Source organism: Dendrobates tinctorius, unplaced genomic scaffold (assembly GCF_039654945.1).
Source record: "Dendrobates tinctorius isolate UK_male_01 unplaced genomic scaffold, ASM3965494v1 ptg000039l, whole genome shotgun sequence".
Lineage (NCBI taxonomy): Eukaryota > Metazoa > Chordata > Amphibia > Anura > Dendrobatidae > Dendrobates > Dendrobates tinctorius.
In genome coordinates, this window is record NW_027361707.1 from 50773688 (window position 1) to 50795166 (window position 21479).

General features: G+C 43.4%; 1 protein-coding gene across 5 annotated transcripts in view; it reads right to left on the reverse strand.

The window, feature by feature from the left end:
• Positions 1-4342: 4342 nt before the first annotated feature.
• The window catches only part of CCDC149 (coiled-coil domain containing 149), a 140794-nt gene continuing 123657 nt past the window's right edge, over positions 4343-21479 (reverse strand). For 4 of the 5 annotated variants that reach the window (XM_073574683.1, XM_073574685.1, XM_073574682.1 and 1 more), the window contains exons 11-13: positions 16839-16871; positions 7089-7202; positions 4343-6833 (exon numbers count right to left, since the gene is read on the reverse strand). In XM_073574683.1, coding sequence (XP_073430784.1) covers positions 6307-6833; positions 7089-7202; positions 16839-16871 — 674 coding nt within the window. In that variant the 3' untranslated portion in view covers positions 4343-6306. The remainder of the gene's footprint in view (positions 6834-7088; positions 7203-16838; positions 16872-21479) is intronic. The other variant, XM_073574687.1, reaches the window with a different exon arrangement.

The window sequence follows — 21479 nt, forward strand, 5'->3', positions numbered from 1 at the left end:
CGGCGTCCATGTTCCCGGAGGCCACCGCAACATGGCGGCGGCCAGCAAGGGATGTGCGGGGGCCTCCGGGCTTGGAGGAAATGCCGGCGGAGCCGCCGCCGCCCCTGCATCGGAGCTCAGAGAGCCGCCACCCTCACCCCACAGAGCCCACCTGCTTCAGCCCCAGCACAGCTGCCCCAGCACAGCCCTGCTGCCCCAGCCCAGCACAGCTGCCCCAAGCACAGCTGCTCCAGCACAACCAACCTGCCCCAGCACAGAGCCGCCACCGCACGAACCTGGACCACTGAATGACCCCTGTGACCACTCCTCCACCTGTGCCGGATCCCTTCCCAGGTAAGCTGAATTCGGACTTTAAGACGGACCCCCATTTGACACATTATTTTTTTCCCTATTTTCCTTTTGAAAATTGGGGTGCGTCTTATAGTCCGAAAAATACGGTATCTTGTTATTATTGTCTTTTAAAGGGTCAATACCAACAGTTTTTCTTTTTGGCATTGATGTATATATATATAAATTTGGTGGATTTTATTGTTGCTGGCAATTTGTTTTCAGTAGCTAACGTTGCTGGCTTGATTTATTTCTTATTGAGATCTTTATACTCCTGAAATGCAACTTGTGTATTCTCGGCCTTCAAGATTTTGAATTACCTTTGTTTTTGTGTTACTATTAACTTTGTAGTCTTCTTTATCCATAATGGTTTCTTTTAACTCCTGCACATTTGATTGCCAAAGGGCACGTTTTCTACAAGATTCTAGTAGTATTTACGTAAACTTGCCCCATTTATGTTCGCTATCCCCAGTTACTATGACATTTTTCCAGTCTATACTATTAAACTCTTCCCTTATTTTGCTGAAATCAGCTTTCTTAAAGTTCCAGGTTTTTGCATTTCCCCTTTTGAATGTTCGATTGAAAATTACATTGAAACTTACCATGTTAAGGTCACTGCTTCCCAAACGCTCCCGGACCTGTAGATCTGGAATTGTATCTGGTCTATTTGACAGAACCAGATCCAGCACATTACTTCCCCTAGTTGGTTCATATACCAGCTGAAAGAGGTAATTGTCCTGAACTGTGGATAAGAACTTGTTTTTTAGCACAACCAGAAGATTCTGTCTCATTGAATGTCTGGATAGTTAAAATCCCCGATAATAAGAGCCCTATTATTATTTGCTGTCTTTTTAATTAGTTGTAGCAGTTCATCCTGTACCTGGTCAGCTATATTAGGAGGCTTATGGCAAACTCCAATTAGCTGCTTTCCAATATTGCCATCTCCATATACATTTATTCATACTGACTCTATATTGTTGCAGCCCCCCCAATGTCATTAATGAGCACAGGGTCTAAGTTGGATTTAAAGAGGTTGTCCACTACAATGTGTAGAGGGCAGATCGATAGGGCAGAGCTTCACCACATGTCACAGCCCAGCATCGCATGGGCTTGCTGTGCTCTGTTAATGAAACCAGTGAAGGAGAGCGCCCTCGTGATGCTGGGTTGTAACGTGCAGTGAAGCTCTGCCCACAGACCCGTCACTGAGACTGGGTCCCGCCTTGGTGATGCTGAGACAGCTTCCAGTTCTGGAAGTTGATGTGACATCACCGGACCTCAGAGGCAGCTGGAGCCAGGGGTTACGTGATGGGTATGAGCAGAAAATGATAGCGCCGCTCACAGGCACATTTGGAAACACCTTTTTTGTTTTATCTGTCCATTGTATATGTAGTGTAACCCTCTGTTTGTCACTCAGTCATGGCTGTTATCCAGTTAGGTTACCGTGATGCCCAGCATATTGTAATCTGTGACCGACATAAGTCTCCAATTTATTCATTTTTTATTCATTTTGTTTACAAGACTTCTTGTAATTGCCAGCAGACATTTAATACTATTAGCAAATGTATTACTCCTACTCACCTCTCTACTTTCCTTGCATGTACCAGCCCCCTAAATCCTCACTGTCCCCTACTGTCCCACTCTCTGTCTACTTTATCTATCCCCTTTTTAGCACAACTACCCTTTCACCCCCAGATCCTAGTTTACAAGCTCCTCCATCCGTTGGACCATTTTTTGCCCCAGCATAGCTGAACAGATACAGTCCGTCCCTACCGCAGAGCCTGTAGCTGACAAAGAAGTCAGCCCAGTTCTCCATGAACTCAAACCATTCCTTCCTGCATCAATTTTAAAACGATTTATTTATCTTCCTAAACTCCCATTGTCTTCCTAATGATGCTCAAGGTACTGGCATTGTTTCTAAAAACACCACCTTGGAGGTCCTGGCCTTCAGCTTTTCTCCTAGATCCCTGTAATCATTTTAATGATCATTTTTAAAGGACCTTCCACCTCCCTCTAACCTTGTCATTGGTACCAATGTGTACCATGACCGCTGAGTTTATCCCAGTCCAACCCAGCAATCTGATACGCAATATGCCAAACCCAAGCACCCAGCAGACAACACACTGTTCGGCATTCACTGTCTTGGCGACAGATGAACCTGTCTGTCCACCTAATTATGGGGGCTCCTACCACCAGCATCTGTCTGGCCTTTGCTGCACTCCTATTTCCCTCTTTCCTACAGCAGTTGTTTTCCTGGATGCTAGAAGCAACGTCCTGCTGCAGCGATCCCAGTCCTGGGTTTGCATTCCTAATATCAGCCAAACAGGCATGTTTGCTAGGTTGTGTCAGATCATGACTGGCCTCCCTGGCACTATTCCCCCTACCCCTACATGTAACATTTACCCAGCTACCTACTTCTGGGTCCGGATCTTCCCCACCTCCTCCATATCACTGGCCCCAGCCAGGACAAGCTCAGTGAGCTCTAAACTCCGCTCCAGGTTTCCAATGTTCCTGAGTGTTGCCAGCTGCACATTTAGATCCAATACCTGGGATTCCAAACATGTAACACGAGGACATCGAGTGCAGACATATTCACCCTCAAACAGCTGTTCAAGGCATGCATACATCTCACAAGACGCACACCTGGTGGCATTGTCCATGGAGCACATGTTCAAAGGGGATAAACCGTAAAGATAAAAGCAGAAAAAAAGAGCAAGGAAAACACCAAACTAAGCGCTTATGTTATACTATGATATTGTGTTTAACTATGCACTTATCTGCAGCTCCTGCACCTACAATGCAGCCTCGCTTAGACTGTCTGGAACTTATTGTGCACAAACAAGGAATTACTACAGGAATTATTTTCATATGGGCTAAATCCTCTATATAGCTGTATTATAAGTTTATAGTAAAAACCTGCTGACAGATTACCTATGTAATCAGAGAGCAGCATGATGTAGGTACAGAGAGCCTGATTCCAGCACTGTTTCACCTACTGGGCTGTTTTAGTACAATCGATGTTTTATCAGCAGAAAATAATCACTAGAGGACTACATGGCTTGTGCTTCAACAACACCCCCTATCACTGATTGACAGCTTTGGATTGTGCATTTATATTACATTTTCATCCAAGTACCTGGTGCAAGGTCAAAGACTCAAAGTCTTGTAGACATCAAATTGTAAGCACACCCTCCGGGAATGGTTAAAGGCGTTGTCCAGTTTAATTTTTGGTTTAGACCATTGGCTTCTTGTACATAAAAACAAGATTTCCAGCTGCTGCGCTTCCCGTACCCACTGCCGAACCTGCGCCATCTCTCTCCACTGCAGCCAATCAGTGCGCTCAGCAGTCTCGTGCCATCCACATTGGCATCACTGAGTCCAAAGATTGGCGGCAGCAATCACGAAATGGCGACGTAACATCTCAAGTGCAACCATGAGAATAAAGCCTGAAGGCATCAGTGATGAGCCAGCCCGGCCCTGGAGAAGTAGTAAGTACAATTGAATTTGTTATATTTTTATATAAAAGCCAATGGAATAAAAAAAAATTAAGTGGACAACCACGTGGGAATCTGTCACCAGGTTTCTGCCACGTAATCTGAAGGCAGCATGATGTAGAGGCAGAGGCGCCGATTCCAGCTTTGTGTCACATGCTCGTCCGCACTGTCATTTTGAGCCAGTTTTCTCTGCTGCAGATCAAGCAGAGCTCGGAATGCTGAGCCCTGTATAACCCCGCCCACACCTCTGATTGGCAGCTTTTTGTGTACATTGTATACTGACAGAATGCTGCTTATCAGTGCTGGGGGCGGAGTTGGACTAGAAGGCACAAGGCACCTAGTCCAGTATTGATAATTTCCTGCTGATAAAACGCTGAATTGATTGAAACAATGTCAGCCAAACATCACAGGAATCAGGCTCTCTGTCCCTACACCATGCTGCTCTCGGATTACATAACAAAAAACCTGCTGACTGATTCCCTTTAAGGGAATAAAAGATTGAATCTCCGCAGCGTGCAAGAATATAATAATACAGAAACATATTCTTTATTTCTCCAGCCTTGCTGGTCATCTTAAAACATCATCATGGTAAAATAAAAGAAAATGATCTTCTTAGCTGTCATTCAAGCAAAAAGCACAAAGAGAAAGTGCCGCAAAATCTGGAGCGTAGAACAGAGCACTACTTATATGGCTAAAGAAAAAAATAGTTCTCACGACACATATAGAAGACATGGAGACGCATACAGAGGACATGGCGACACAGTACATCAGCATCCGGTACAGAAGCGTCTATACGTCCTGCGCACGGATGGACGGAAGATTTGTCTTTAGTATATCTAGCGGCCTATAGAGAGGTATTTGTGCTCCATAAGTTCTACAGGATCGAAAAATACAAACAGGACGAAAAGTATCGGAATGTTCTCATCAATAACGAAAATAAAGAACACATCCAACAATCAGAATCAGGCGGGGAACAGGGAACATACAGAAGGGAAGAATAGTCAGGTCAACATAATACACCCTTGTAACATAAATTAAATAATTTAATGTTCATTTCTTACTTAAAATGCAATGAAAATGTCAGTATTAGTGATGGCTAAAGACGCTGGGAAATCGCTCCACGTCCTTTGGTTTCAACCAGCCGCCAACCAAAAAAAAGTATGGAGATACTTTGCCTAAAATGCTTGATAACCACAATATAAGCAAGTCCCTCTGACTACGTCCACAACTAATGATATATTAGGAAAGAATATGATCCAGCCTTACGCATCCCCACGTCATCCCTGTCATCGCGCTCCTGCGCAGGCGTACTTCCCTCTGCCCTGTCGAGGGCAGAGCAAAGTACTGCAGTGCGCATGTGCTGGGAAAGGACAAAGAGCCTTGCCGCATGCGCACTGCAGTACTTTGCTCTACCATCGACAGGGCAGAGGGAAGTACGCCTGCGCAGGAGCGCGATACCGGGGATACTGTGTGGATGACGTAGGGATGCGTAATCCACACGAAGAAAGAAGGAGGACGGCATCGTAAGAACTGAGGCACTGGACCGAGACTGCGATGCGCGTCGGACCAGACTGCCCCATAGACATTATAAAAGATCTTTTTCTTGTCTTGCAGGTCGGATTGGGGGCATAGATACAGAATATTAGAATGCTCTATGTCAGGGCGGAAAGGTACTGGCTTTATCTCACTTGTGACAAACCTGCTGACAGGTTCACTCTTTAAGAGTACAGATAAATTCTTATTATATTTAATGTTATTCATATAATTATTTTGATGAGAAAATTTGCCTTTTTTTAGGGAGAGTTTTGTTGCCATGTAAACTAAATATCTCGTCAAGTAAATTATTCCGATTTTTACACTTAAAAAGTGCAGGGTTCTTTTATTTTATTTTCTAAGGTTTACCTCTAAACCTGTAGAAAAATCACGTGAAATAAAAAAAAAAAAAAATTCCTGGTTCACCGCTGCTCTCGGTTTACTGGTCTCCAGCAGTAACGTGCCATTGCCAGTACGGGTTCAGGGAGACTTTGGCATGGTAGTGACAGAAGTTTGGGAAAGTAAGGAGACGGATTATTTTTATTTTAAACAACCAACTCTTGGAATTTTTCTGCAATTGATACTAATGTGGACAACCTGCGCTAAGGTGGACACAGCTCAATACTTCTTTAAAGACTAGTTCATAAGATGGCTACCAAATATTTTAGCAAAATATCACTCTACGTAAGTGGTTGACTGCTCCAGACTGTGGGAAATCATTGGTCCATCATCTCCTGTTTGCAAACATTTCAACATGTCCACACACACCAACATAAAATGCACAACAAAGCCACCGCCATTTCTTCACCATACAAATACCAACATTAAATGTCCAAAATCTCCAATGAAATGTCCAGACTTTCATTAAATTAGCATTTTTTTCCGGTATGTTGCACAGTATTTCAAGTCAGGTTCTTATACACACGGTATATCTTTGGAAGCAGGGCGTACATAGTCATGACCCCTGGTCATCTGTGGACTGAACATTTTCAGAATTGCACACGCTCATTGAAGGTTCATCCAGTTCGGGAGATGCAGAATAGTCATTTTTTCTGTCCGAATCATTTTCAAGCACAATGTTCTCCAAACTATCATCAACAGTTTCTTGAGTTACATCCAAGCTGGATGGTGATAAAAGCTCCTCATCTAGTTTTCCGGTGGGTTCTGGACTGGACGATGGAGTATCAAAACTATCCAAAGGAGGTGTATCTTCTGCAATATTGTGACCTTCTCCAGAACCTATCATGTGGTTTTCCTCCATCTCAACAGAAGCCAGTTCTTCTGCCAGGTCAATAATTTGCTCCCCCGATTTATCCAATTCCTTTTGCTCTGAGCAAAGAAGAGGTATTAAGGGATGAAGAAACATGTTCTCGTAAGTATCACCAAGTGGATCTTGGGAGTTCTCCAATAACTGATTGGATTTCTTTTTGGTTGGCATACCCACATCAGTAGGACATCGCTCCACGTCAGGCTGTCTGCGTGCTACACACAAACACACACAAAAAATCTATTAAATACAACCCGTCACTGGATCTTAATTTTTTAGTAACTTTTTCTCATAGCCAGTATTTCCATATACAGTAGAGGCTCTCATAGAAGAAGCCACCTTAGACAAAGCATAAGGAATGCAACATGTCCATCAGATCACAGCTCTCTCACTGTAGACAGCTTCTTTTAATAGGTGTTTAAACAGCTTTGCAGTGTCAAAGTAGTAGTAGAACCACATTATGTCATTACCTTCATAGATCAGAGGTTTGTGGCAAGGTACATCAGTAAAAGTCATCATTGGTGACTTTGGTCTCTGCGTAGTTGGCATTGTTGGATCATGTAATGATATTGTGTCCCGGCCACCTACAAAAATAATAGAAATATATTCAGATTAAAAAAAACAAACTATGCCCCCACCGTCCTCACCAAGATGAAAAATAAAATATGTTCTTCACTTAATGAAGAAAAAGGGTGATAATGGAAAATGGGATCATTCTTCATGGTTGCGATGCTCAACCTCAATGTTGTGATCCCAACACGCTCTTAAAATGGGACAACCCCTTTCAGAAACATTTTTCCTATAAGATATATTACTAAATAAACAAACTTGGTTTTACGCAACCTCCTCAAGTCTATTGCAGAGTTTCCACTGATGCTTCCGATGCCTATGATTGTCGGCAGCGCTGACGTCATATCGACAGCCAATCAGTGAGATCAGCAGCTCTGATCGGCTCGTGACGAGTACATAGATGGAGCCACTGAGCTCAGTGATTGCCTGAAGTGATGTCGACGTGAAACAATAAAAGACGCAGGACTCTGCGGTGGCGACTCAGTGCTGGACCCTGGGAAGGCAAGTAAAGCACAGTTGCTTTGTTTTACTACTATCACAACTTATATGAAAAGCATTTCTAAAACCTCCTTACATCTAAATTGTGTTAAGAAGTTCATACAGGATTAGAAAAACATGGCTTCTTTCTGCCGAAGACTTCTGACAACAGATGTGTGTTCTATGGAACTGAGCTCTAATTCGAGATACAGCATATGGACCACTGTGGTGCTACTTTTAGAAGAAAAAAAAAAAAAAACATGAATTTTGTTGTAAGACCCCTTTAGGCTCAATTTTAATTTTGGGAAAGTGAAATGCCCTAGTGGCTACATTTCCAGCTATGTGTGACATTCATGGAGCAACTACAGCCTTACCTAGCAGTAGCCATGTGTTGTATATATTCTCTCTCCATGACTCTTACCAGCGAGCATTGCAAAAATGAAAAATGTGTGTCATACTGGTTGGATAAGGGGCAAATCTGCACTAATTATGGACAGTGTCTACTAAAGGGCATCACGGGATCTGAGGTTACTAATCATGTATGAAGTCTGTACACACTGCACATAGCGGTCATGTACGAGAACACTCACAAGTACAAGTATGGATAACGCACATGGTGCACGCAGGACCAAGGTACCTTAGAGGGAATCTGTCACCCCTTTTTTGAGATAACATATAATGATCTCATTCAATTGTGTGTCACATAAGGATTCTCTTAGTACTTTTGCTTCCCCCTGACCCCCGCACCTTTCATGCATAAATACCTTTTTTATATCGGTTCAGATGTATGTAAACTGCCGCTGTCCAGTCCGATGGGCGGGGCTTATTCAACTGCTCCCCCTCCCTGTCTTGCTCTACACAAGAAGAAATGTGTTGAGCAAGACAGGGAGGGGGGAGCAGGTGAATAAGCCCCGCCCATCGGACTGGACAGCGGCAGTTTACATACATCTGAACCGATATAAAAAAGGTATTTATGCATGAAAGGTGTGGGGTCAGGGGGAAGCAAAAGTACTAAGAGAATCCTTATGTATCACACAATTGAAGGATATCATTATATGATATCTCAAAAAAGGGGCGACAGATTCCCTTTAAGTTACACACCTCAGCTGCTGCAGAACACTTGGGTGCCGAGAAAAAGGAGTTTCACGTCAGTCAGCCACTGACATGAAGGAGGTTGTTCAGCAGTAACTGAGCTGTGTTACCCTGGCTGCTGTGTAAGATCCGCCATAGAAAACCTTTAGAAGGTAGAGGGCAATATGAATTCAGAAACAATGATAATGGACGTCTTTTTCAGGCGGATTTCACCTGAAAAAGCAATAAACATAATAAACAATGTACAGCAATGTAAATATGACTTGCTGTGCACATGTTCAGTCTTTTCGTATTGCTTTTATCAGCTCCAGGGTTTAGAAACTGTGAAGGGGTTAAAGGGGTTGTCCACTAATCAGACAACCCCTTCTGAATCCTTGTTTTCCCCCAGAAAAATAATAACACCTATACTCACCTCCTGATCCGGCCCCGTTCCAGTGGTGTCTGCACTGGCTTTTCCAGGGTTCATAATGTCACTCCATCCCTGTGGCCAATCGGCGCTGGCTTCACTCTTCTCTCCTTTGGACAATTCAAGACATCTGGACTCTGGAAGAAGTGAAAGTTGCTGATGATCTCTCACTTCCTGCGCATGTCATTACATCTGAAGGAGAGGCAAGTGAAAACAGCGCTGAGTGGCCACAGGGATTGCGTGACATTGTTATGAGACCCTGGAGAGCCACTGCAGATATTGCTGGAACGGCGCCGGAACTGGAGGCGAGTATAGGTGTTATTTTATTGGGAGGAAAAAGATTCAGAAGGGGTTCCGAGTGGCAGGCAACTGCTTTAAAATAAGTAACCTGTTCATTCTTCTGGCGGGTTCCTTTGTGAAACATAAGAAGAGAGGAAGTGTTTTGAGCTAAAAATTGAAAATTTTCTATTGTAAACAAAATTGTAAAAAACCACATGTAAGACAACACACAGATGTACACCAGTACGGTGTGACCAGAAAAGTAATCTATATGTCAGAAATGTTCAGTTATAAACATAAATATTGTTGACAGAAATAAATCAGACAAACATTAAAACCCATTATGATCTACATATATAAAAAGTGGATAGTAAATAAAAAAAGGTACATGAAGAATCTCCACATATTTCATAGTTAGGTAAATATATTAGGTAAATGTAACTATCTAAAAGAAATCAGACCAATTCTAAGATCCACAAAAACCCATCTGTATGTTATGGTGACCTTATACCAGCTCATTATGGGTAAGAGTGACTCTGTCCAACATGTATGGATACGTCTATATGGGATATACAAAGCTCCCCCTTTTCTGATCACTGGGTCTCCTTATACTGGCATTTAATTTTTCTTACAACTTGCAAATAGTGAAGATCCCATCTGTATATATTTATACTGTATGTATATATATATATATATATATATATATATATATACTGTATTATATATATATATATTTTTTTTTTTTTTTTTTTGTGGAGATTCTTCATGTACCGTTTTCTACTTGTTTTCTGTTTTTAAAACAAAGTAGATCATATTGTCGTGGTGATCTCTTAAAATGATATCTAAATGATTACCTGTACCTGACCTAATAAATATGAGCCGAGTGCACGCATAAAAGAGTGACACCGAATACAGAGTCAGATGTTTACTCCTTTCTCAGCAAAGGCTGGCCCACAACTAGACTTCATTCTTAAAACTAGGAATCTTGTAACAGACAGGAAAAGGGCGTCACACAACAGCCAGTGTCAGCCTATGATAGGTCGATGCCAACTCCACTCCATATATGGTGTCTTCAGTATGTCTCCACTTTCACATTCCAAAGATTCTTTCCAGGGTTTTGCTCCAGGACACAGACGCCATGTTGCTACACCTCATCTGAACTGACTTATAAGGTTTAATAATTGATTTCATTAGCCATTCTCTCCTTCACAATATTATGGGTTTTGATTACTGATGGGGGCAAGCACTTGTTACTGGAGTTTGCCTAGGCTGCTCAGGGATGCACAGAGTACCGCGGGTGACATGTTTGAGTCCCTGTTAGACCGCCACAAAACATGCGGGAATTGCTCATATTTGTCAGGCAATCCCAGCATGATTTGTGGCTGTCGAACCCGAATAACGAGCACTTGAGCTCATCACTAGTTTCGATATTTGTCTGATTTACTTGTGTCAGATAAATGTTTATAACTGAATGTTTTTTGACAGAGATTCATATGTTTGTTATGCCTTACTGTGCGCTTTTTTGGTCACTCAGTACTGGTCTACGTCTTTAGGTGTTGACTTTCGTGTGTGTTTTTTTTGCATTCAACGAAAGTTTTCGATTGTTAGCTAAAAACACTTCCTTTCTGATGATTATTTTTGGAGTGGCTAATATGGATTTTTACTAGTTTAGTATTGTATGTTGTTAACGGGAATACCCATCCACAAATTAACTATGTATCCATTAGATGTGGTTCATTTTTTTTTTTAGTTTAGAAGTATAGGAAGAAAAAACCTTGGGCACCGCAAAGAACTACTTTAAGACCGCCAACTTTTTCCCAAAGCGACTTCGCCTAGGAAAACCTTGGCGGCTCTGAGGGCATCTAAAGGACTTTGCAAGTACATACTCCCAGGTAGAAAACCCTGAAAGACAACTCGAGCTGACCAGATTTATTTTCTAACAAGTCACAACCTCAAACATAAAACCGAGAGAAATATGGAAGTGGAATAAACAAGTCAGAGCCCAGACATCAAGTCAATGAAGATTCTCTGATGAACTTCGAAAAGTTCACCTTGAAGTGTTTTACATGAAATTTAAAGCACTTCAAGAGATCAGAAAAAATGAAAAAGAAAGTGACATGCGGAAAAGTTGATAACATGTCCACACAGTCTACAGTATCTGACTCAGAGGTTTGCCATCACACGTGCCATTTTGATGCCAGGAGTGGAACATAAAAGGTAAGAATATTGGAAAGAGATTTCTCCTTTTTTTTAATATACTGCTAGTTTTGATTTTAAAAAACAATATAAATAAATTCCACCAAACTAGTAGAAGTGAAAATGTCCTCATTAAGGTGTTTCCATAAAGTACTGACAAGGAGAAGACGACCTGCACATTCAGATGTTTCAGATGTCGGATATTGTCCATCACTTTGACAATAAAAATCCTTTTTCTATCACTGTTAGAACCATTCCACCTACTACCCAAGATTCTGAGGATTAATAAAGCATTTCTTAAAGCTATTGTGCATTATACATACATATACACATTCGTTGTTGGCCCCTTGAATGTCCTTTAGTGAAAGCTCAATGTTTATAGAGTTTTATAGAGCGTTTGACATCGTAAAGTGAGGCGGCTTAATGATGGATGATGAGGTTACCGAACATTAATGCAACACATTGTGTACTTGAGATTTCTCAATGTGAAGCCCAGAGGAGCAGTCTGCTTGTTCCCAAATGCAGACTTCATCTGTTATGTTCTATCCTACACGTCTATCCTGACTCCTACCGTGATGACACAAGCAATATGTAGGTTTTCGTAAAAGGCAAAAAATGAAATGTATTTACCAAAGACAATGAAAGTTACAATATAACGGACTAATCCCGGGGAAAACAATGAAGCCATATCATGATCTCAATATAAAAGATATGGAAAAGGCCAAGAAATATAGAATCCGTGTTATCGGAGGAGGTTGTTCTCTCCATTGGGGTTACAGAAACAGTCACGCAAGTATGCAGAAATGCAGGTAAGTGGCCAAATTTTCCCAAAAGCCAGGAGTGTCAAGATATTTTATAATTGGTCACAGTGATATGTAACAGAAGCCGTCAGTCATACATGTAGCCCCTGTGAAATTACAACTGGAACATTAAAGGGAGTGTATCACCCATTCTATTTACTTTCTTTTTTTTGCTATTGAAAGATAGGTGATGATAAATATTCATTTTTTCACCTAATCTCTTTTTTCTTGATAGTAGACTGTTTTATTCTATTTTGTGTAAAGGATTATGGTGAAACTAGAGCTTTTTTGGATTTAGAGATATATTTTGCTGCGGTCACATTGACCTTAAGGCCCCCTTACAAATTAAACTAATTTGCTGAAACTACTGTTATCAGCGGACTCGGCCAATGGTCTACTGTGCACGGGGACCTCCCCACGCTCTGATATAAGACTGTCGATCCTTTTGTTCTGGGAAATCTAAGTGTCCGTCAGAGAAGGCCGAGAGCAGCTCTCACGACTGCTCTGTACGGGACGGTCGGGCAAGGTAGCTGACCGCCAAACAATCGGCTTAACCTACAACATTTCGATTTTTTTTCCCCAACACATGGAGAGTGACATGGAAAATTAAAAGAACCAGATTTGAACAATTACTTAAAAAATGTTGTGTATGGAAACATTAAATTATTTACATAAAAAGTTCTTGATTCCCATTACTAAAAATTACAAAAGTGCTAGAGCTCAGATAATATTTACACAGCTTAGATGGGCGTACACATGCATGCTCAGTTTCGCTGAAGGTGCATATGTCATTGACGAGGAGAGGCGAGTAAGCATCTGTTAGAAACTTCAGGTGGTGTGTTATCTTCTGCATTTTCTCCAGAATCTGCCATATAATAGGCACACTCACCCAAATCACAGGTTCACCCATTGATTTAGCGAATGGGTATCAATAGCGCAAGCCCACCTGGTAAGCAGAGCTGCACTGGTAGACCAAAGGTATAGTAACTGGTTAATAAGACCACACATGTATTAGATATGCAGGCAAAATGATATTTATTCTCAAGTAGTACAATGAACTTTCATGCAGAAAAAAAAAATCTATGGAAGTCTGCCAAAATCTGAAGCTCTGGAAAAGTTAGCTCTTAGAATAATTTACGGCACATGTTCTATTTTTCTTAAGAAAAATTAGAAAGTCCCAGATTTCTTCATCAAATAAGCTTCAACATCTGGATTTCCAGATACAAAAAAAATCTCTAATAATAATGAGATTATTTCATCTTCTGTATATGATCATGGTGACACCATCTTTCTTGAATTTTACTGCAACATAAGCTATTGGTTATTGGCCACCTTGGCTCCCCAAAATTTTAGAATAGAATGCGATCGAAAAGTTGGAAGTAACCCAAAAGAACTAAAAAATAAAAAGGTCAACTTGCCTTACAAAAAAAACAAGCAAAAAAAAACAAACCAGAACACAGCTCTATCAACAGAAAAACAAAACAGTTATGCGTCTTGGAACATGGCAACACAAACCAAACTTTTTTTTTTTTACAAATTTTTAAATTTTGCAAATAGTCAAATAAAAAAAAAAAAAAGCAAACAAAAGCTTATATAAATCCATTATTCATGCTGGGCTGCAGACATTTATACTAATTATACTGCATAATAAACACTACTAGAACAACTGAAAAAATATGGTGGAATTTTTTTTTTTTTTTTCACCCCATTTACTATTTTTTGCCTGTTATTCAGTTGTTCTGTACAATATATGTTAAAGTGAATGGTGTCCTGGTTTCATCAAAACTACAACTCATGCTACAAAAAAACAAAGCCTCATCCGGGTATGTGAAAGTTAAAAACAAAACAAAAAAATAGATAAAAAATGGCTCCTAGAAGAAGGGGAAAAAAAGAAACTTGCCTCGATGGGAAAGGATTAACAATTGATTTCAACAAGGGGTTAATTTCCTTTAAAATCTGATATAAATACAATGCGTGCCACGCTCCATACAGCCTGTCTATAGTGGGTACGGAAAGTATTCAGACCCATTTAAATTTTTCACTCTTTGCTTCATTGCAGCCATTTGGTAAATTCAAAAAAAGTTCATTTTTTCTCATTAATGTACACTCTGCACCCCATCTTGACTGGAAGAAACCAGAAATGTAGAAAGTTTTGCAAATTTATTAAAAAAGAAAAACTGAAATATCACAAGGTCATTAGTATTCAGACCCTTTGCTCAGTATTGAGTAGAAGCACCTTTTGAGCTAGTACAGCCATGATTCTTCTTGGGAATGATGCAACAAGTTTTTCACACCTGGATTTGGAGATCCTCTGCCATTGTTCCTTGCAGATCCTCTCCAGTTCTGTCAGGTTGGATGGTGAACATTGGTGGACAGCCATTTTCAGGTCTCTCCAGAGATGCGCAATTGGGTTTAGGACAGGGCTCTGGCTGGGCCAGGCAAGAATGATCACAGAGTTGTTCTTCTGCCACTCCTTTGTTATTTTAGCTGTGTGACCCTATCATTGTCTTGTTGGAAGGTGAATCTTCAGCCAAGTCTGAGGTTCAGAGCACTCTGGAAGAGGTTTTCATCCAGGAGATCTCTGTACTTGGCCGCATTCATGTTTTCTTCAATGGCAACCAGTCGTCCTGTCCCTGCAGCTGAAAAACACCCCCATATCAGGATGCTGCCACCACCATGTTTCACTGTTGGGATTGCATTGGGCAGGTGATGAGCAGTGCCTGGTTTTCTCAACACATACCGCTTAGAATTAACACCAAAAAGGTCTTTCTTCATCTCATCAGACCAGAGAATCTTATTTCTCATAGTCTGTGAGTCCTTCATGTGTTTTTTTTTTTTAGCAAAGTCTATGCGGGCTTTCATATGTCTGACACTGAGGAGAGGCTTCCTTCAGGCCACTCTGCCATAAAGGCTCGACTGGTAGTGGGCTGCAGTAATAGTTGACTTTGTGGAACGTTCTCCCATCTCCCTACTGCATCTGTGGAGCTCAGCCACAGTGATCTTGGGGTTCTTCTTTACCTCGTTCACCAAGGCTCTTCTCCCAGGATTGCTCAGTTTGGCTGGACGGCCAGGTCTAGGAAGACTTGTGGTGGTCCCAAACTTCTTCCATTTAAGGATTATGGAGGCCACTGTGCTCTTAGGAACCTTGAGTACTGCAGACATTCTTTTGTAACCTTGGCCAGATCTTTGCCTTGCCACAATTCTGAAAAATTTAAAGGGGTCTGAATACTTTCCATACCCACTGTATCACAAGAGGTCACCAGGGCGGATTGTGTGTGACGGCAGACGGACATGGTAACATGTATGGGTGATCTTGTGGTACGATTTTGGGAAAAGGCCCACTGTGATTGGTGGATCCTGTGTTACCAGCTGTATATAGAGGTGCTACCTGTCATTGTCATCCTGCCTCTGATGATAAAGAAACTGCAGAAAACTGTTCGTGTTACAACATGAAGTAGAAGTCTAAAATAGCCCAGTATGAAAATTGCAAGATTACTCATTTTGGTTTTGAATAAAGATCATGTTATAAAAACAAATGTTTGTAACACACAACAAAACAGATTTAAAGAATAGGTGATATTCTGAAGTCACGTGGGGTTTTCCAGTCTTGAGGTTCAAGTCTGCAGTCACTCCAAGTGGCTGCAGACTTGCGCGCATCCTACAATACCCAGTGTGTACTGTCAGGATTCTCTGGTATGGCGCTGGGAGCAATTTGGAAGGAAAGGAAGGAAGAAAGGGGAAGGGAAAGGGAAGAAGGAAGGAAGAAAGGATGGATGGAAGGAAGGAAGGACGGACGGACGGAAGGAAGGAAAGAAAGAAAATAGAAAGAACGAAACAAAGAAAGAGGGAGAGAAGGGGAGAGAGAGGGGGAATAGTGAGAGGCAGAGGAAGAGAGAGAGACAGAGAAAGAACAAGAGAGAAGGAGAGAAAGAAATAAAGATAGAAAGAAAAAAAAAGAAAGAAATAGGGAGAGAAGCAGAATGAGAAAGAAGATGGAGGGAGAGAGAGAAAGGAGAAAGAATAGAAAAAAGAGAAGGAGAGAAAAATATAAAGAAAGTAAGTCAAGAGAACGAGGACACAAAGAGAGAAAAGATAGAGTAAATGTGGAGAGAGACAGAGAAAAAAGAGAAAAAAACTGAGAAAAGGAGAAAGACAGAGAAAGAAAATAAGAGAAAGAAAATAAGAAAGAAAGAAAATAAGAAAGAAAGAAAGAAAGAAAGAAAGAAAGAAAGAAAGAAAGAAAGAAAGAAAGAAAGAAAGAAACACCATTGAGGCCATGATCCCTAATCAGGTGTGTAACAATAGGTTTTCTAAACTACACAGCCTCTTTAATAACAGCAGCCTTCAACAAGATACGAAAACACAATCTGTATGAAATATATAGAAAACACAGAACCTACGCCCAAATCCCACAGACACATTGTAGCTGAGGCCTTAATGAAGCAGAAAAGGGAGGAAAAGAAAGAGTGATAAGTAACAGTACTGCACATGCATCATCATCACAGTGCTCACATCTCGGAGATCTCACATGAAGGCTGTGACGAGAGGACGCCATGTCAGCAGAGTAAAGACTCCGTGTAGAAGGTGTAAATACACGTTCTGTTCACATGTTACAGATTTACTGCAGGAATTTCTGTCACTGTTCCATTCATGTGAATGAAAATGCTGCAGAAACTGCTACAAAGAATGTAGAGACCTTGCCCTCTTCTCACTAATCGTTTTTTTTTTGGCGTCTCATCTGGCTTCTAAACCATCATTCCCCTTTATAACATTAAAGAGGTTTTCTAGCTTCAGAAAACCCATGTTCCTCATCCTATTCTCATCCTCCCCAGGTCCACCGCTGCTCCCTGGTATCTGCTATCATCTGCAGCGCTGACATAACAACGGAAGTGCTGCAGATAATTAATGAGCTCAGCGGATCTGCTGTAGCTGCTGTGCTGTCAACGTGACATCAGTACTGCTGGCAGTAAAAGAAAGGCGGCAGCAGCATAGACTCAGAGCTGGACCCGAGGAGGGTGAGCAAGGCAGGTTTTGTTTATTTTTTTTCAAACAAACTGCAACTCAGGAAAAAGGGGTTTTCAGAGATGGAAAAGCCTTTAACCTTTATGTTGGGGCTACACACGGTGACATGTGCGGTTCAGCAGCAATTCGCAGACAAGCTGCACACCATGTCTATGATTTGCGGCTGTATAGCAATTTTAGATTTGTGATTTTGCTTTAAAGAACCAATTATATTGCAGAAAAAAGGAGATTTTTGTGTACTCACCGTAAAATCTCTTTCTCTTAGCCTTTAATTGGGGGACACAGAACCTTGGGTGTTATGCTGCTGTCCACTAGGAGGCGACACTATGCATAATCTGAAAAAGATTAACTTTGGCTCCTCCTCTGCAGTATACACCCCTGGACGGCGTCAGCCTTCTCCAGTTTTGTGCCAAAGCATAAGGAGGAACGTAACCAAATAACATAACCATGCCTGTAAGATGGCTACTATGTACGAGCTCAAAGAACAATATGAGAACTCAACAGGAAACAACGGCCCGTAAGGGCAACAGGGTGGGAGCTGTGTCCCCCAATTAAAGGCTAAGAGAAAGAGATTTTACGGTGAGTACACAAAAATCTCCTTTACTCTGTCGCCTAATTGGGGGACACAGAACCTTGGGACGTCCCAAAGCAGTCCCTGGGTGGGAAGCAGTGGACGAATATTGTGCTGACAGTCCCCTAGACTTGTGGTACTGCCGCCTGCAGAACCAGTCTACCCAGGCTCGCATCCGCTGAGGACTGGGTATCAACACTGTAGTGTTTCGTAAACGTGTGTAGGCTAGTCCAAGTGGCCGCCTTGCACACTTGTTGTGCCGAAGCCTGATGCCGAATGGCCCAGGAGGCCCCTACTGCCCATGTAGAGTGTGCCGTGATACCGGCCGGAAGAGGGGAACTGTTAAGTCGGTAGGCCTCATGTATGGTGGACCTGATCCACCTGGCAAGGGTAGCCTTGGAAGCCGGCCACCCCTTGCGACTACCTTCCGGAAGAATGAAGAGGGAATCAGATTTCCGGAAAGGTGCAGTCCTGGACACGTAAATTCGCAATGCTCTGACGAGGTCAAGCGTATGCAGAGCCTTCTCCACTCTATGAACCGGAACCGGGCAAAGGGAAGGCAGTGAAATCTCTTCATTAAGGTGAAAGTTGGACACAACCTTCGGAAGGAAGGATGGTACCGTGCGGAGAACCACCTTGTCCTGGTGAAAGGCTAGGAAAGGCCGTCTGCAGGAAAGTGCTGACAATTCCGACACTCTGCGTAACGAGGTGATCGCCACTAGAAAAACCACTTTCTGAGACAGAATGGAGAGTGGAACTCCTCTAAGAGGTTCGAAGGGTGGAGCTTGCAATGCTGTCAGGACCAGATTGAGGTCCCACGTATCCAGCGGACGTTTGTAGGGAGGAACCAATCGGGAAACTCCCTGGATGAAAGTCCTTACTTGCGGTTTAATAGCAATGCGCTTTTGAAAAAGGACTGAAAGCGCCGACACCTGACTCTTAAGCGAACTTAAGGATAGCTTGGCATCTAGGCCCGATTGAAGAAAACCTAATACCTTCGGGAGGGAATAAGGGAGTGGGACTTGTCCATGAGATTCGCACCAAGAAAAGAAAGCTCTCCAGGTACGATAATAGAGCTTGGCGGAGGCAGGCTTCCTTGCCCTGATCATAGTTGTAATGACTGCCGGTGAAAAACCTGCCTGGGTTAGAATCCAGGTTTCAAGGGCCATGCCGTCAAATTGAGAGCCCCTGAATTATGGTGGAAGAACAGACCTTGAGACAGAAGGTCGTGGCGGTCGGGTAGACGCCAGGGGGCGTCTGCCGTAAGTTGGACGATGTCGGCATACCAAGTACGTCTGGGCCAGTCTGGCGCGATGAGGATGGTCGGAACTCCCTCTTGCTTGATCTTCCTCACGACCCTGGCGATTAGGGGGAGGAGTGGAAAAATGTACAGGAGTCGGAACTGGGACCAGTCCTGGACCAGGGCATCTGCTCCGAGCGACCGCGGGTCGTGTGTCCTGGCCATGAAATTGGGAACCTTGGTATTGAGATGGGATGCCATTAGGTCCACATCCGGGGTTCCCCAGCGTTGACAGATCTGGTAAAAAATCTCGGGATGGAGATATCACTCCCCCGAGTCCATTCCTTACCTGCTGAGGAAGTCGGCTTCCCAGTTTTCTACACCCGGAATGTGTACCGTAGAAAGTACCGACCTTGTGTCTTCCGCCCAGCGGAGGATATGAGCCACTTCTCTCATCGCTTGGGCGCTGCGGGTCCCGCCTTGGTGGTTCACGTATGCCACAGCCGTGGCATTGTCCGACTGTATCCGTATGTGCGAGGCTGCAAGCAAGTGATGAAAGGCTCTCAGTGCCAAGAGAATGGCCCTGATTTCCAGAACATTGATGGGCAATGTCACTTCCCTCGGTGACCACTTGCCCTGTGCCCTGTGATGTAGGTGCACCGCCCCCCAGCCTGACAGCCTTGCATCGGTAGTCAGGATCTTCCATTGTCCTGAGAGGAATGGCTTCCCTCGTGTAAGCGAGGTTGGTTTGAGCCACCAATGCAGGGACCTCCTGGTTGATGACGTCAACCTGAACTCCCTGTCGAGGGAGAAGGGGTTCCTGTCCCAAGATCTGAGTATGGCTAGTTGAAGGACCCTGAGGTGAAACTGGGCAAATGGCACTGCCTCTATTGCTGCTGCCATCCGGCCGAGGACTCTCATGGCAAACCGGAGAGATCGAGGAGGACTGCGAAGGAGTGTGCGAACTCCCAGACGGATGGCCAATGTCTTGTCCTTGGGAAGGAGCACCAGGCCCCTGGCGGTGTCGAATACCATTCCCAGGAATGTTAGAGTCCGAGTTGGGATGGTCGACGATTTCTGTAGGTTGACTAGCCATCCCAGGCGACTCAGAGTGTCTAGAGTGATTGAGACACTGACCTCGCAGTCTTTGAAAGTGGGAGACTTGACGAGGAGGTCGTCCAGGTACGGGACGACTAGGATGCCTCTTGAGTGCAGGACGTCCATGGTGGCCGCCATGACTTTGGTGAACGTTCTTGGAGCCGTGGCGAGTCCGAACGGAAGGGCGACAAACTGGTAGTGGTTTTGGTTGACCGCGAACCTGAGAAACCTTTGGTGGGCGGGAGCAATTGGTATGTGGAGATACGTATCCTGTATGTCTATGGAGGCGAGGTATTCTCCCTGCTCCATGGATGCAATGATGGACCGGAGGGACTCCATGCGGAAATGACGGACCCGTACGTAATTGTTGAGCTGTTTTAGGTCCAGTATGGGTCGGACGCCGCCTCCTTTCTTGGGGACTACGAACAAATTTGAGTAGAATCCTCGGAATCTCTCGTTCGCGGGAACCGGCACCACAACTCCTGATTGAAGGAGAGAGGAAACCGCTTGGTGGAAAACACGAGCCTTTTCTGGTGGTGTTGGAGGAACAGAAAGGAAGAACCGGTTCAGTGGAACGGAAGTGAACTCTATCTTGTATCCGGAAGACACTATTTCCCTGACCCACCTGTCTTCTGTAATAGGCAGCCAGACTTGCTGAAAGAGTAAAAGTCGGCCGCCTACTGGTGGGGTGTCTTCCGGAGGTCTCGAGTCATGATGAAGTGAAGTTCTGAGGTTTTCCTCCCTTGGGTTTCGCTTGGCCTGCTTTCGACTGCCAAGCCCTGTCCGGTCGCTGCTGCGTCCGTGGGTTGTCTCTGCGTGGAGAACGGTTGCGGTTTTGCACTGGGCGCGAAACAGACCAGCCTGAGGAATTCCGAAAGGATCGGAATCGCGTCTGGTTTCTTCGTTTATACGTGCGTTTCGGTTTTAGTTGAGGGAGAGAGGTACTCTTACCCCCAGTGGCATTGGCTATCATGGTGTCCAACTTTTCGCCGAAAAGTCTTCCAGTAAAATACGGAAGTCGCGTGAGGGACTTCTTTGAGGCCGCATCCGCTTTCCATTCTCGCAGCCAGAGGATGCGTCGGATCGTGATGGCGTTAGATGCTATTCCCG